The following is a 13,413-nucleotide window of genomic DNA, read 5'->3' on the forward strand; positions in this document are numbered from 1 at the left end:
TGATGAAGAGATGTCCTAGGGGATGTCTCGTGGGTCTGCTGTTTCAGACAGCCTCTGGTACCTTAAAGCAGAAGGATCCATTTCCTCATCAGAAAGTCTGGAGTTCCCCACATTTCTCTATCTTTTCGAACCAGGGAGGAATTGAGGTGCTATTTTCCACACTCTTGAGAACACTGAGGTGCCTGCATTAGCAGAACTGAGTTCTGTAGGCTGGTCATAGATAAGCAAAACTGTGCTGCGATCAAGTTAGGGCCTGCACGTGAACTTCACATGCTCAAGCCCAACACGGCATTGAGACACACCACAGACATCTTCTTTCTTGTTGCACGGTGACTGCCACACTGCTACCACACTGCTCTCCACAAACAGTCCACACTGTGGGCAGAAAGCAACTTCTGGGGTCTTTGGAGCTTTTGCTTTATGTTGAAGTTACGCTGGGTCCTTCTAACCCAGATCTAACCTTTCAGAGAAACCCTCCACCCACAAATGCATATGAAATCTTGACTGCTGTGGAGGGAGAAGCATAGGCTTCAGAGCTGAGGACTTCTAATTCTTGGCTGCGTTCACAGGATTCTGCCTAAAGACAGCTCTCACCAGAAAGCCATTCCACTCTGGATGGTACTTAACTTGGCAGGAGAAGGCTTCTGAGACATGCTCTGCATGGCATCCATGAGAGTGCCCATTTAGGGTTTGGCAGATTTCGGTTCTGACCTTTGGCCATTTACTTTGGCCCTCACCTGTTACATGGGGATAATGACCAGTTTTGGGGTCAAAGACACTTAAATGACCACATGAAGTTCCACTTCTGGAAAAGATGGAGTAACGGGGATTCAATTTGCCCTCCTAGGAGCAACAAGCAGACCACACAAACTATACAAAACAGCAGCTTTCCAAATACTGGACAGGAGGCAATGAAAGATAGTGATCCTTGAGTGATGGGAATAAGTGATGAGGCCTACAATGGCCCAGTATACTGCTGGGAGAGTTTCCAGGCCGCAGATAGAGGCAGTGCATGTGGAGCCTGGGGGTCTCCCAGATTTGACAAGGCTAGGGGGCTTGGAAGCCCAAGGCAGCTTGAGTTCAAAGGGAAAATACCAGAGAGAACAGAGTGTTCGGGTCTCTTCAAGTCTCTAGTTGAGTACTGATTAGCACTCACTTGAGATCCAGATTTGGTAAGTCTTTGTGAGCTTAGTATTTCTTTTATTTTGAAATATTCAATTGACAAACAAAAACTGTATATATCCAAGGGTTTTGGACAAAATTAGTCTAACAATTAATGCTTGTCTGGTTGCCTCAGGAGTGGACACAATTAGTCTGAGAATTAATGCTCCTCTGGTTCTTCTTAACAAAGGCGAAAAGCAGGACCCAAAGAATCTGTATCCTTCCCTGTAAGTTGTCAATTTTATTGAGATAAAACTGATTATAATACTTCCCTGTTATTTTATTCCTTAAACATTTATAGAAACTGGTCTCTATTATTTAATTTCTTCTGATTACTTTTGGTTTAATTTCCTCTTTTCTGGCTTCTTAAGGTGATTTGAGAGAGTCCTTTCTTCTTTTCTAATATAGGTGCTTTGTTTTATACATTTTCCTCCATGTACTGCTTTAGCTGAACCCCACAAATGTTGATCTCATATGTAGTTTCATTTGGCTCATATTACTTTCTAATTTTCCTTTTGATTTCTTCTTTGAACCAAAAGTTATTAAGAAGTACATTCTTCAGTTGAGGATTTCTCAGAGATCTTTCTGTTATGGACTTCTAATTTAACTATATTGTAGTTAAGGAACATACTTTGTATGATTTGAATCCTTTTGAATTTCTTGAGATTTGCTGTATTGTTCATATTCATGTGTCCTTGAATAGAATGCATATTCTGTTGCTGTTGGACGGTATGTTTTATAAATGTCAATTAAGTCAAGTTGGTTGACAGTGTTCTTAAGTGTTGTAATCCTCACTGATTTTCTGTCTAGCAATTCTATTGCTTTTTGAAAGGGATGTTGGAAACTCCAACTATAATTATAGATAGAAGAATTTCTTGCAGTTCTATCAATTTTTACTTTAGGTATTTTGATGATCTGTTTTAGGTACATAAATATTTAGGACTATGTCCTCTTGATAAATTGACCCCTTTATTACCCTTTAACATTACTGAAAGACCCTTTTTTCCCTTTGACCAACATTTAATTTCTTGCTCTTGAGATCCAGATTTGGTAAGTCTTTGGGTGCTTAGTATTTCTTTTATTTTGAAATATTTAATTGACAAACAAAAACCGTATATATCCAAGGTGTGCAATATGATGGTTTCCTATATGTATACACTGCATAACAACTACTACAATCAAATTACTTAACACATCTATCACCACCCACAGTTACCATTTGTGTGTGTCCAGGGTTGGGGGAGTGAGGACACTTAAAATCTACTATCTTACCAAATTTCAAGTACACAATACAGTATTATGAACCGATTTTTTAAAATAACAATAAAAACAAGCATCTCAGGAGACAGACACACTTACCCTACCTAGCACTCTACCCTTCCCTTGGCTAATTCCTACTCATCCTTTAAGCCTCAGGGGTGAGGTATTATATTTAAATGATATCACATCCACCTGCCTGCATCAGGGTCCTGTCTACATTTTACATGGCACACCCTTCACTGTACTGAAATTTTCTGTGGCTTGTGTTTGATTCCTTTAACAGCCCATGAGCACCTGAGGGCGGGGGTTACACCTCAACCATGTGAGCATCCCCAGCACAGGATTAGGTCTACTTTGGTGCCCAATAAGCACCTGTTGGATGAGGCAGGTGGTAACACTATGTGCATAGATAGGTCCAGAGTGGATGCCTGCCAGAGGCTGAGGGTGCACTCTCAGATGGACAAAGGGTGTGCTTCCGGTGGGCGTGGGGCCTGATGGATGTGGGGTCCTGAGGTTACACACCAAGGTTTGGCTCCTTAGGGGTTTCCACAGAAGTGTGCTGCAGGATGCAGCTGGGATACATCTGGAACCATTTGTCCCTCCATAAAAGCTGTTTGTGAGGATGTACTCACCCAAAGGCCAGATGTGAAACCTATGGGCAGTGACAGAGAACAAGATGACGACTAACAAGCGTACAACATTTCGGGATCCAAGAAGCATGATGACCATGGCTTTATATGACATAAACTCCTCCACAACCCCCTGAGACAAGTGTTACTGTCACATGTGTGAAGACAAGTGACCAGAGTAAGAGGTGGAACCAGGTCTCTAACTTGGCTTCTGCCACCAGGAATTCCATGTCTGTGCCATGACCACATCTTAGGAAACCTTCCCTCTAAATGTTCATAATGGCAACTGCAAAATGGGAATTACCATCGAATTAAGCATTTATTGGTAGAGAAATAAGTTGTTTTAACTGCATTCTATACTAAATAGCATAAACATTGAAATTATAATTGCCATGATGATTATCTACTGAATGCAAAGAAAGAAATGACACTGGAACAAAAGCATACAAAAGTTACAGGCAAAGAGGCTGAAGATGCCTCCCAAGGGAAAAGCCTGTTTGTGCAGGTTTGAACAACCAATCCAGTCTCTGTAAATAATTAACCTACCTAGTGTTTGGCCTGGCAATTTTGCAATAGTTTGAGGCACTCTAATGTTTGTACTACATACCTAAATGTCCAAGGGCAAACAGGCAAAGTCTAGAAAGTTCTGTGTTTTGCTAGGGTTATGGGAAAGCAGGTGGCATTTGTTGTTACCTATCTGCAGACAAACATGGCAGTGGACTCCATTTGGGCAACCCTTTCTTGTGACACGCATGCACAAAGATCCGCACACTTGCCTGGGCTACCCCAAGGCCCAGGAATGCATTCTAGCCCTAAAATTACTGGTATGCTCACTGGGCATTGCTAGGGGGTGTCACTGGATGGAGAACAACATGGCAGGGTCAAATATTGCATTTAATAACATTTAAAAGAACACCAAAGCCAAGAAAAAGCCATGTCAACCCAGATGAGAGACAATGTCTCTCCCAGAAGTATCCCTCAACTGGAAGAGTCACAGCCAAGGCCCAACTCTGCTGTCTGAGAGAGGAGCCAATCAGGCACCCTAGTAAATAACCTAGAAACCCTAGATCTCATGGGCCCAGGCTGTTCCAATCGTTCTAGCTCATCCCAAGTCCATTCTTCTCAAGCTCTGAGTAGGTTTTTGCGACTAAAAGATCTGAACCCGAGAGGCCAGCTGACGGCTGGGTCAACATATCCTCTCAGACCAGCCAGCTGGATCACCCTGGATAGCCAGCCGGAGCCAAACTAAGACCAAATTCAGCAACACAGCCCATCATAAAGAGGCTCTTTTCCCATTACCTGGTGTGGCTTTAGCAAACTGCAGCTGGCCAGATCTCCCTTCTAGGGCAAGTATGTGCTGTATCTGCAGTCCATTCCCCACCGGTTCTGTCCCAGGGAGGCCAGTCCAAGGACTCTACCAACAGGGTCCTGGGCCTCCTACTTCCGGCCAGGTTTGGCCAATGGGGAGCAGGAGCAGGGGCCAGTAGCGAGGGAGAAGAGCATTCCCGGTTCTTCTTGGCATGGTTGCTGTGGACTGGCTGTGTCTCTCGGCTGAAGGTGGTGAATCCTGTCAGGCAGCCCTCCCTTTTCCCTGATTCTAGGGCCCGTTCCCACTGTGGCTGCCCCGGGTGCCACATCAGCCTGGGGCACTCCTGTGCCTGCCCCTGTCTTTCAAATAGTCCAAGCATCATCAGGGCTCCTGAACTCACCCCCTTAGAGTGTGCCCTCTGCTGTCAGTCCAGGCTGTGATACATGCACAGCCCCCTGGAGACCCACTCTGCACCCTCACTTGATGGCCAACTGTGGCCAGACTCCATACGACCACTTCTGAGGTGCCCTCCTGCCAACCCCTGATCATGCAAGTTGCTTTCCTCAGGGCCCCTGTGGGTCACAGGACTCCCACCTGCCTCCTGGACTCTGTGTCACACTCCACTGTCAGACCACCTTTGGAGACAGGGATCAGGGCCTATCGTCCTCCCTTTGCAGCTCTACTGCCCACAGGGGGCCTGGAGGGAGCAATGGCCCCTGTGATTGGGCTCTGACTCCTCTTACAGTTTTTGCTGAAGAACTCCCTCTTTCTGCCATGTTCCTTGTCCCTTTCCCCTCAACCCCATCCCTCATCCTCCCGTAGCTGAATCTGAAGCATCGCACAAGGCCCAGAGAAACACTGGCTCTTGTCCAGTATGCCTGGCTTTGCTTCCTCACAAACCCACTGTGGCCGCAGTCAGGCCTTCTGGTGTGAGGACTCACTTCCCGCCACAGCCTGCATTCCTCTGGTGATAAGTCAGATTCAGATGTTGATACGGTTTGGGTACCTGTCCCCGCCAAATATCATGCTGAAATGTAATCCTAGTGTTGGAGGTGGGGTCTGGTGGGAGGTGTGTGGGTCATGGAGGCGGATCCCTCATGGCTTGGTGCTATCCTCACGATAGAGTTTTCGCCATAGTCAAGAGTTCTCGCATGATCCGGTTGTTTTAAAGTGTGTGGCACCTTCCCCCACAACCCCTTGCTCCTGCTCTCACCATGTGACATGTATGTTCACGCTTTGCCTTCTGCTATGAGTAAAAGCTCCCTGAAGCCTTCCCAGAAGGCAAGCAGATGCTGGTGCCTGTTGGTACGGCCTGTAGAACTGTGAGCCAATTAAACCTCTTTTCTTTATAAATTACCCAGTCTCAGATATTCCTTTATAGCAGTGCAAGAACAGCTTAATGCAGATGTATTTATGCCCCCACCAGGGTCCCCTCCCACTCCACAGCAGGAGTTAGGGCCTGTTCTGTCCAGACAGCCCTGCTGACAGCAAGCCAACCACACAGCAGCACTTCCCCAGGAGGGGTCAAAGGGCGAGGATTCTCAGCAACCCCTGCCCACTCCGGAACCTGGAATTCAGGAATGCAGTGAAGACAGCGCCAGATCATGAGTCCCTCGGGAATCTGGGTCTTCTCCACCTGCAAGGCTAGCTCAGAGCTCCATCTAGTAGGATACAGGAATGTCTTCTGCCCAGAACAGGCACTAACTTAATACACAGGCTGAAGAATAAATGAAATGGGAAAATCCACAGACGGGGTAGACTGGTAGTTGCGTAGGGTTTGGGGGTTGAGGAGAAATGGGGAGTGTTAACTGATGAGGATGGGTTTCTTTTGACAGAGATAAAAATATTGTAATATTGATTATAGTAATGGTTGCAGAACTGTGAGTATACTGAAAACCACTGTTCACTAAACAAGTGAATTGTGTTATGTGAAATATATGTCAACAAAGCTATTATACAGCGAAGGAAAAAATAAGCCATGTTTTTCACCAAGCATTTGTGAACACATGTATATAGATACACATACAGACTGTGTGTGTGTGTGTGTGATGTATGTATATGTTCTTTCTTTTGCTTCCTCAAACCAACAACCTAATTTCCATCACTTTAAATATGCATCCTGCCCTGTCATGCTGACATAAACCCACTGAGACGCTTCTGTCTTTTCCAGATGAATAAAACTAGAGGAAACAACTGTGTTCATTTTTTTTCATGAGTGATAACTTGCCTCCGGATGCTCCTCACGCCTACCCTTCACCCTACTCTAACCCTCCCTCCCAGAAAGAGATCCCCCAAAAAATGGCTCACCACAGAGTAACAGGCTGCCAGACAAAGGGCTGCTCAGCCTCACCAAGCACCTACTTTGCACAAGGCCTGTGGCCAAGGACATCAGGAAGAGAATTTCAGTTATTTCTTGCACACCTGGATTAGGGTTCTCACCCCATTTTACTGCTGAAGCAGAAAGACAGCTTGACCTATCACTGGTTAAAGTCACACAGACCCTACATGGAGTTGCCGGAATTCAGGACGAGGACTACCTGATGCCAGGCCCAACCTTTGTCACCCCTGCTACTGCTGACCAGGGTTTTGGTCACTTAACTACATGGCTTGATGCCCAGTCAGCCTCAGGAACAAAGACAAGAAGTTGACAGGCTTCCCGACTCCAGCAGCAAGCTGGTCCTGCTCCCACAGTGAGCCCTCAGCTGGTCCTGGCCACGCTTCCTCCTGGCCACCCTCTGGGCTGTGCCTGTCTCGTGTCTGCACCCCAACTCTGGGCAGTGCCTGCCTTCAGTACTGGCTGCAGAGTAGGCCTAGGGTGAAAATGCTCCTGTCCTGCCTGGCCCCAGACACAGCGCTCTCCACGGGTTCAGAGCCTACCCAAAGGTCACACAGATGGCAGCCAGATCCCAGCTCAGCCACCTTCTGGCTGCCTGACTCTGGCATGTTACTTTAGTGGCCCCTGCTTTCTTGTCTGTAATTCCAGCTCCTAGGCAGTGCTGTTCTGAACACTGAATGAGATCAAATAGCTCCAACACTGAAGAGCTATTCTAAAGGTGTCAAAATAAGACTATCTCTTGCTAAAGGTAATATTCATCAGCCTTCATTCCCGATTTTCAGGGGTGGAAACCTAGGAGGAGCAATTTTCCCAGGGTGAAACAGTTTGCAAAACCCACAAATGGGATTTGAACCCAGGCAACCTGGTCCTGAATGCTTGTCCGGAGGCCTGTGGAGTATGGAGTTGGTGTGAAGATGCTCACACCAGCCCCCACACGCTGCCTTGGTCCCTGGCCATGGGGTGGACACAGGTACGCCCCTGCTGTGGCTCTGCGGCAGGAACTCAAGGTGAATATCTGGCAGTCACTGCCAGGATCATGTCCAAACAGAAAGCTACCTACTGACTTCAGGAAAGCGTTACTCCTCTCCAGCCTTGTACCCAGATGTTCGGGACCTGAGGCCAGTTCACATGTTTGTTACCCCATGGAGTCTCCCAAAGAGGGGTGCTTATGCCTCTTGCATCAGAATTTCCCACAGGGTACATGTCAAAATATAGACGTCCAGCCCCCACCTGCTGACCTACTAAATTTGGAGTAGGTGGTGAGAGTTTTGGCATTTTCTTGTGTTTCCCAATGACCCCGATGAGACCTGCTGCCACCACGCAGCCCTGCAGAGGCTGAGCCCCTCTGCACCACCACTGCACACACTGTTCAGGGAAGCGGGACTCACTGCCTCGAGAAAGAGCCGCACTCTGACCATCAGGCAGGTCTCCATCACATGCACCCCACAACCTTCTGAACTGTCTTCCCACAGGGTGTGGCTCCCACTCCCTGCACCCCCCAGCACAGGTTTCCTCCATCCCCGGACAATGCCTGGCCTTGCACGCTGCTGAGGAGGGCCCTTTGAAGGCCATACGGTGTGTGGGTGTCTGCAGCAGCCCCCGCCAGATGCTTGCTGGAGGCTGCTTCCTCCTCCAAATCCCCCACCGCCAGAAAGCAGAAAGGGCTCGTCTTGCCTGTGCGGCCCAGAGGTAGTCCAGCCTCAGCCTGATGTCCACCTGCCTGGCATGCAGGGCCAGCGCACAGGAGAAGAGCAGGATGGCCACAATCGGCTCATAGCTGCGCCCGGAGACGGCACCACCCCTGGGGGAAGATGAGGAAGAAAAGCCAAGTGAGTGCCGAGCTTCCAGGGCAAGACTCTGCCACCAAACCCAAGAACCGTTCAGAGTGACCCTCAGGTGGTGACACCCAAAAACAGCTTGCTGGCATTTACTTTGGCCAAGAATCACTTGCTAGAACTTGGGTTGAAGAGAAACCGTCACCAAACTAAAAAAATGGTATACAATTCATCTTGACTAGTTCTGAAATCAGAAGCTTATAATGCATATCTATACACACAGATTCAGTAGCACCTCTGCTTAGGCCTTTTTCTCTAGGAGCCACACACTTACCCAGTCCTGGTGTATCCGCTGAGCTCCAGTACGAGGATGTAGGACGTGGTGAGCCCGGACAGCAGGATCATTTTTGGCAAGGAGGACACCCGAAAAAATATGGCTAGCGGGAGGGTGCCCACCAGGCAGCAGAGCAGGGCATGGTGCGTAGACTCGCAGGGCAGGGTGGGCAGGGCTGTGCGCTGGCCCCCGGATGAAAGGACCACCAGGGAACTGTTGGGCTTGGAGCTCCAGGCCCAGGGCAGGCAGCCCACCTGGGAAGGGAGGGGTCACAGGGGCTTAGGGGAGGGCGGGTGAGGACCTGCAGCCTCTAAGCATGGTCAGGTGTCCCTCTTCAAGCAGGTCTCCCAAGATTTTGCTCTGAGACCCACCCCCAGTGCCACCACACCAAGCTGCAGACCTCATGGCAACTCGCAGCACTTAAAGGCTCCCCACTGGTTGCCAGAGCAGGCAAGAGGCTCCAGGGAGGACCAGGTGGGATCAGCCCTGCCTGCTCCCCAGCCCAGCGCCTCCAACCTGCTACTCCTGCCCCCAGTTCCAACCTGTTCCTCCTGCCCCAGCTCCAACCTGTTCCTCCTGCCCCCAGCTCTGTCCTGTTCCTCCTGCCCCCAGCTCTGTCCTGTTAATCATGACCCCAGCTCTATCCTATTCCTCCTGCCCCCAGCTCTGTCCTGTTCCTCCTGCCCCCAGCTCTATCCTATTCCTCCTGCCCCCAGCTCTGTACTGTTCCTCCTGCCTCCAGCTCCGTCCTGTTACTCCTGCCTTCTTCTATCCTGTTACTCCTGCCCCACTTCTATCCTGTTACTCCCACTACAAACTCCATCCTGTTACTCCTGCCCATTTCAATCCTTTCACTCCAACCCCCAGTTCCATCCTGTTCCTCCTGGCCCAGCTTCATCCTGTTACTGCTGCCCAGCTCCATCCTGTTCCTCCTGCCCCATCTCTGTCCTGTTTTTCCACGCTGCTTCTGTCCTCTGCACTGTATGAAGAAGCCAGGCTCCTTTCACCAGGGAGAGTTTGCATTTTCCTCTGCTAAGTCAAGTCTCTTGTTCCCTCGCTTCTCGGGGCCCCACGCCTGTTCCAGAGGTCTCTGCTGAACTCCCTGTCTCCGCAGCCCTGGGTCCTGGCCTCTGGGCTGCTCCTCCATGCCATGCCCTCTCCCACGCCAGTGCATGCTGCAAGCTGGAGATGCTCACCACACATCCTTGGGCTACTGAGTAGATTAAGACCACTATGAAAATACACAGGACAGTGCGAATCTGAATCGTCAGGCACCCTGGAAAACACTGAATAAGAAATGTTAATTAGAAAATACCCTCTGATTACCAAGGTGAGTCACGTGCACAGTTAATACCTCCTACAGTGGAATGTGCAGATGACCTGCAAGCCGCTAGGTCCACACCCGTTATTCACCCTCCTCACAGGTCTCTTGGCTGTTTTCATTTGTTTATTCTCCCAGGTGAAAAGCTTGCCAAAGTTAAAATAAGTCTTTAAATTACAAAGAATAATACTTCCCTTCCTTCCACCCGCATTGTAACTTTGATTGGCACTGAAGTGAACTGCATAGATTAACTTGGTATTTTCATTATATTGAATTCTTCCATTTCAGAAATGGTACAAATTTCCATTCATTTGTGTCTTCTTTGATATGCTCTAAATACATTTTATTATTTTGCTCACATAGGCTTTATAGAGTTCTTAAGTTATTAGAAATTTTATTTTAAATCTATTTATTATAAAGACATTTTGAAATCATCAAAAAGTGATTTCATGAATAAAAGTAAGAAGTCCTTTTTACACTTAACACTTCTGAAAGTATAAATATAAACTAAAATTAACACCCACAGGGGCCTTACAGAAAACAACTCACCCTGCTAGAGTCCCCGACTAGCTGGGGTGCCCTTGGCGGGCTACACGGTTATTCCCTCAACCCCCACATGAAGTCAGATCATTACTATCTCTGCTCTACAGTTGAGAAAAAGGTGGCACAACTGCCACCCAGTCCAGTATCACTGCTTCTACGGAAAAGGACAGGGCAGTGTGTCCCAACTCACCCAGCTGGTGGGTTATGGATCTGGGATCCAGTTCTAGGTTTCCTAAGTCCCAAGAGACCACTGGGTATTTCACCAACCCAGTGGTCTCTGCTGATCTCAGAAGAACTGCTGCTCTGCAGCGGTGTGAGGCTCAAACACTTTACTGACCATGGCTCACTGCACTTCCCTCCCGGTCCCATCTTGGCCTCTGGGCAAGACGCGGGGGCAAGTCCTTGATCCTCACTGCAGCCTCCCATCATCTGCTTCCCCCACTTCCACCTGGTGTGACCTCGGTGTTCTAAGGGAGGCCACCAGAGCCACTGGCACGGCCCCATGCAGGAGCCATACCACAGGCCTGGGAACAAGATTTTGGAGCAAGATCCTGCCATCTTTTGCAGGTAACTATTCTCCTTTTGAGAAATGCTCTTGGCTTGCTGCTGGGCCTAAGTAGAGCCTGAACCCTTACCTGTGGGCCACCAAGTTACCGTATGACCTGAGCTGCCCATCATGAACCGGGTGTTACCTGACCCACCAAGCCATAAAGTTAGGTGTGAACAGCAGCCCTCCATCATCCAATATAAGTGCTAATATATATGATCAGCTCCGAGCAGACCCTTAAGGCACAAGTAAGTGACATGACAAAGTGGCCCCAATGACCATAGTCCGCAGTCCTGCTACCCTGCCTTCTCTCTCCCAGCCTGCACCTATGGCCTCATGGGGAGCTCCCTCTGATTAGGTGACAGAGTAAGAGAAGCTCAGGCCTTGTGGTAGCTGCAACACTTCAGTCCATGTGACACAGCCCTGAGGGACAATGGTGAAGGGAAATCCTCTCAGTGGGCAGAACTTTGGGCAGTTGTCCTGGGTGGGCACTTTGCTTCCAAGGAGAAATGGCGAGATGTACAGTCATACACTGATTCATGAGCTGTGGACAACGGTTTGGTTGGATGGTCTGGGAGTTGGGAAAGACATGGTTGGAAAATTAGTGACAAGGGGGTCTGGGGAAAAAGTATGTAGATAAACCTCTCCGAGTGGGTGAAAAATGTTAAGATACTTTGTCCCATGTAAACGTTCGCGAAAGGGTGACCTCAGCAGGGGAGAATTCGAATCCAGTGGATAGGACGACCCCTACTGTGGACACCAGTCACTCTATTTCCTCAGCCACTCCTGTCATCCCAGTGGGCTCATGGACAAAGTGGCCATGGTGGCACTTCGGGAGATGATGTCACCTGAGGATGAGAGGGAGAAAAAGCAGGCACCATTTCCTGACCGTCTGCACTCACAGGGGCTAGAATGAAGCCCTTGGGCTGTCTCTGGTGGTGCTGCACTCCCCTCTGTGCGGCGAGGCTCCCTTCCCCCCAACTTAAGGATCTCTGCCAAGGTTCTCTCTTTTCTTCAAAGTCATCTTGTTTAACTCAAGTATCATAACTGGAGGAAATCTTCCTTCCACCACCTCCCACCTTCCACACCTTGGCTTGGGGACCTATGATGGGATGTGGCCTCTACCCTAGCCAGCCTTGGGTGCACGCAACACGCTCCTGAGCCTGTCCCATCCGCCTCCCTTAGAGCTCTAGGAAGACGAGAAGGAGGATAAGGAAAACGGGGCTTAAATGCAGGTCCAGAAAACAGGGCTTAAATGCAGGTCCGTGAGCACCAGGCCAGGGTGGGAGGAGTGCGAGCAGCTTATCCGAGGCACACCCAGCCACCTTGTGGACCACATCGTGCCCACGTCCCCAGGGTCCTGCCAAGGGCCTCTGAATGTGCCTGACGCCTTGACCTCAGCCTGCCCCACCTGCAGCACCCGGGGTCCAGCCAGTGTGCACCTCCCAGGCTTCCTCCTCTCCTCTGCCCGCTCCTGATGTTCTCCAGCCCAGCCATCCAAACCTCAGCCTGCAACCCGGACAGAAAAAGTCCACATCCTGCCCCAGATATTCCCTTTCAACTCTCAGCAGGACCCTTGGGTCAACTCTGCCGCCCTCCACAGATGACAAAGACGGACTCTGCATGCCCTCCCCACTGTTAAGACGGACAGGATTAGGCACCTCCCCACCCTGATTCCCAGGATGAACTCCACCCACTGCCCCACCCCCACTCAGCCTTCTCTGTCTCATCTGACTTCAGAACACACCAACTGAGCGTGTGCTTGCCAGGCCCTGCTCCACAGACTGTACAAATGAGCTCACTGACTCCTCATGTCAAGCCAGTGAGGTGGGGGCCATCATCACCGCCATTTCACAGAGGGCAACCCTGGGCCCAGAGAACTGGAGCCCAAGCCTGGAGTTGGCACATCCCCGACGGATGGGGATGGGGAAGCCAGACAGGGGTGAAGATCCCAAGGGGCCATGGAGCTGCCACACTGCCCTGGGCACCCTGGCTCTGGACACTGTCAATGTCAGGGAGGGAAACATTTCTACTCAGCCTTCTTGGGGATGTGTTCTGGAACTAACTCTGTCTGCATGACCCGCCACATCCACTCAGGCCACAATGGCCTTCTGCTGGGTGGCCCTGACCTACCCCCTGCTGGCCTCCTGCAAACCTCCCTCACCTCCATCCCCACAGCCATTCGCACAGGCCTCTTCT

General features: G+C 49.7%; 1 protein-coding gene across 12 annotated transcripts in view; it reads right to left on the bottom strand.

The window, feature by feature from the left end:
* ADCY1 (adenylate cyclase 1) overlaps positions 1 to 13,413 on the bottom strand; it is a 144,866-nt gene that overhangs the window by 22,817 nt on the left and 108,636 nt on the right. For all 12 annotated transcript variants that reach the window (XR_013415884.1, XR_013415883.1, XR_013415887.1 and 9 more), the window contains exons 12-14: positions 10,000 to 10,089; positions 8,804 to 9,057; positions 8,369 to 8,495 (exon numbers count right to left, since the gene is read on the bottom strand). Coding sequence is in view for 5 of the 12 variants with exons in the window: in XM_015133591.3 (XP_014989077.3) it covers positions 8,369 to 8,495; positions 8,804 to 9,057; positions 10,000 to 10,089 (471 nt within the window). In the remaining 7 variants the exon portion in view is untranslated. The remainder of the gene's footprint in view (positions 1 to 8,368; positions 8,496 to 8,803; positions 9,058 to 9,999; positions 10,090 to 13,413) is intronic.

This window comes from Macaca mulatta, chromosome 3, assembly GCF_049350105.2.
Source record: "Macaca mulatta isolate MMU2019108-1 chromosome 3, T2T-MMU8v2.0, whole genome shotgun sequence".
Classification (NCBI taxonomy): domain Eukaryota; kingdom Metazoa; phylum Chordata; class Mammalia; order Primates; family Cercopithecidae; genus Macaca; species Macaca mulatta.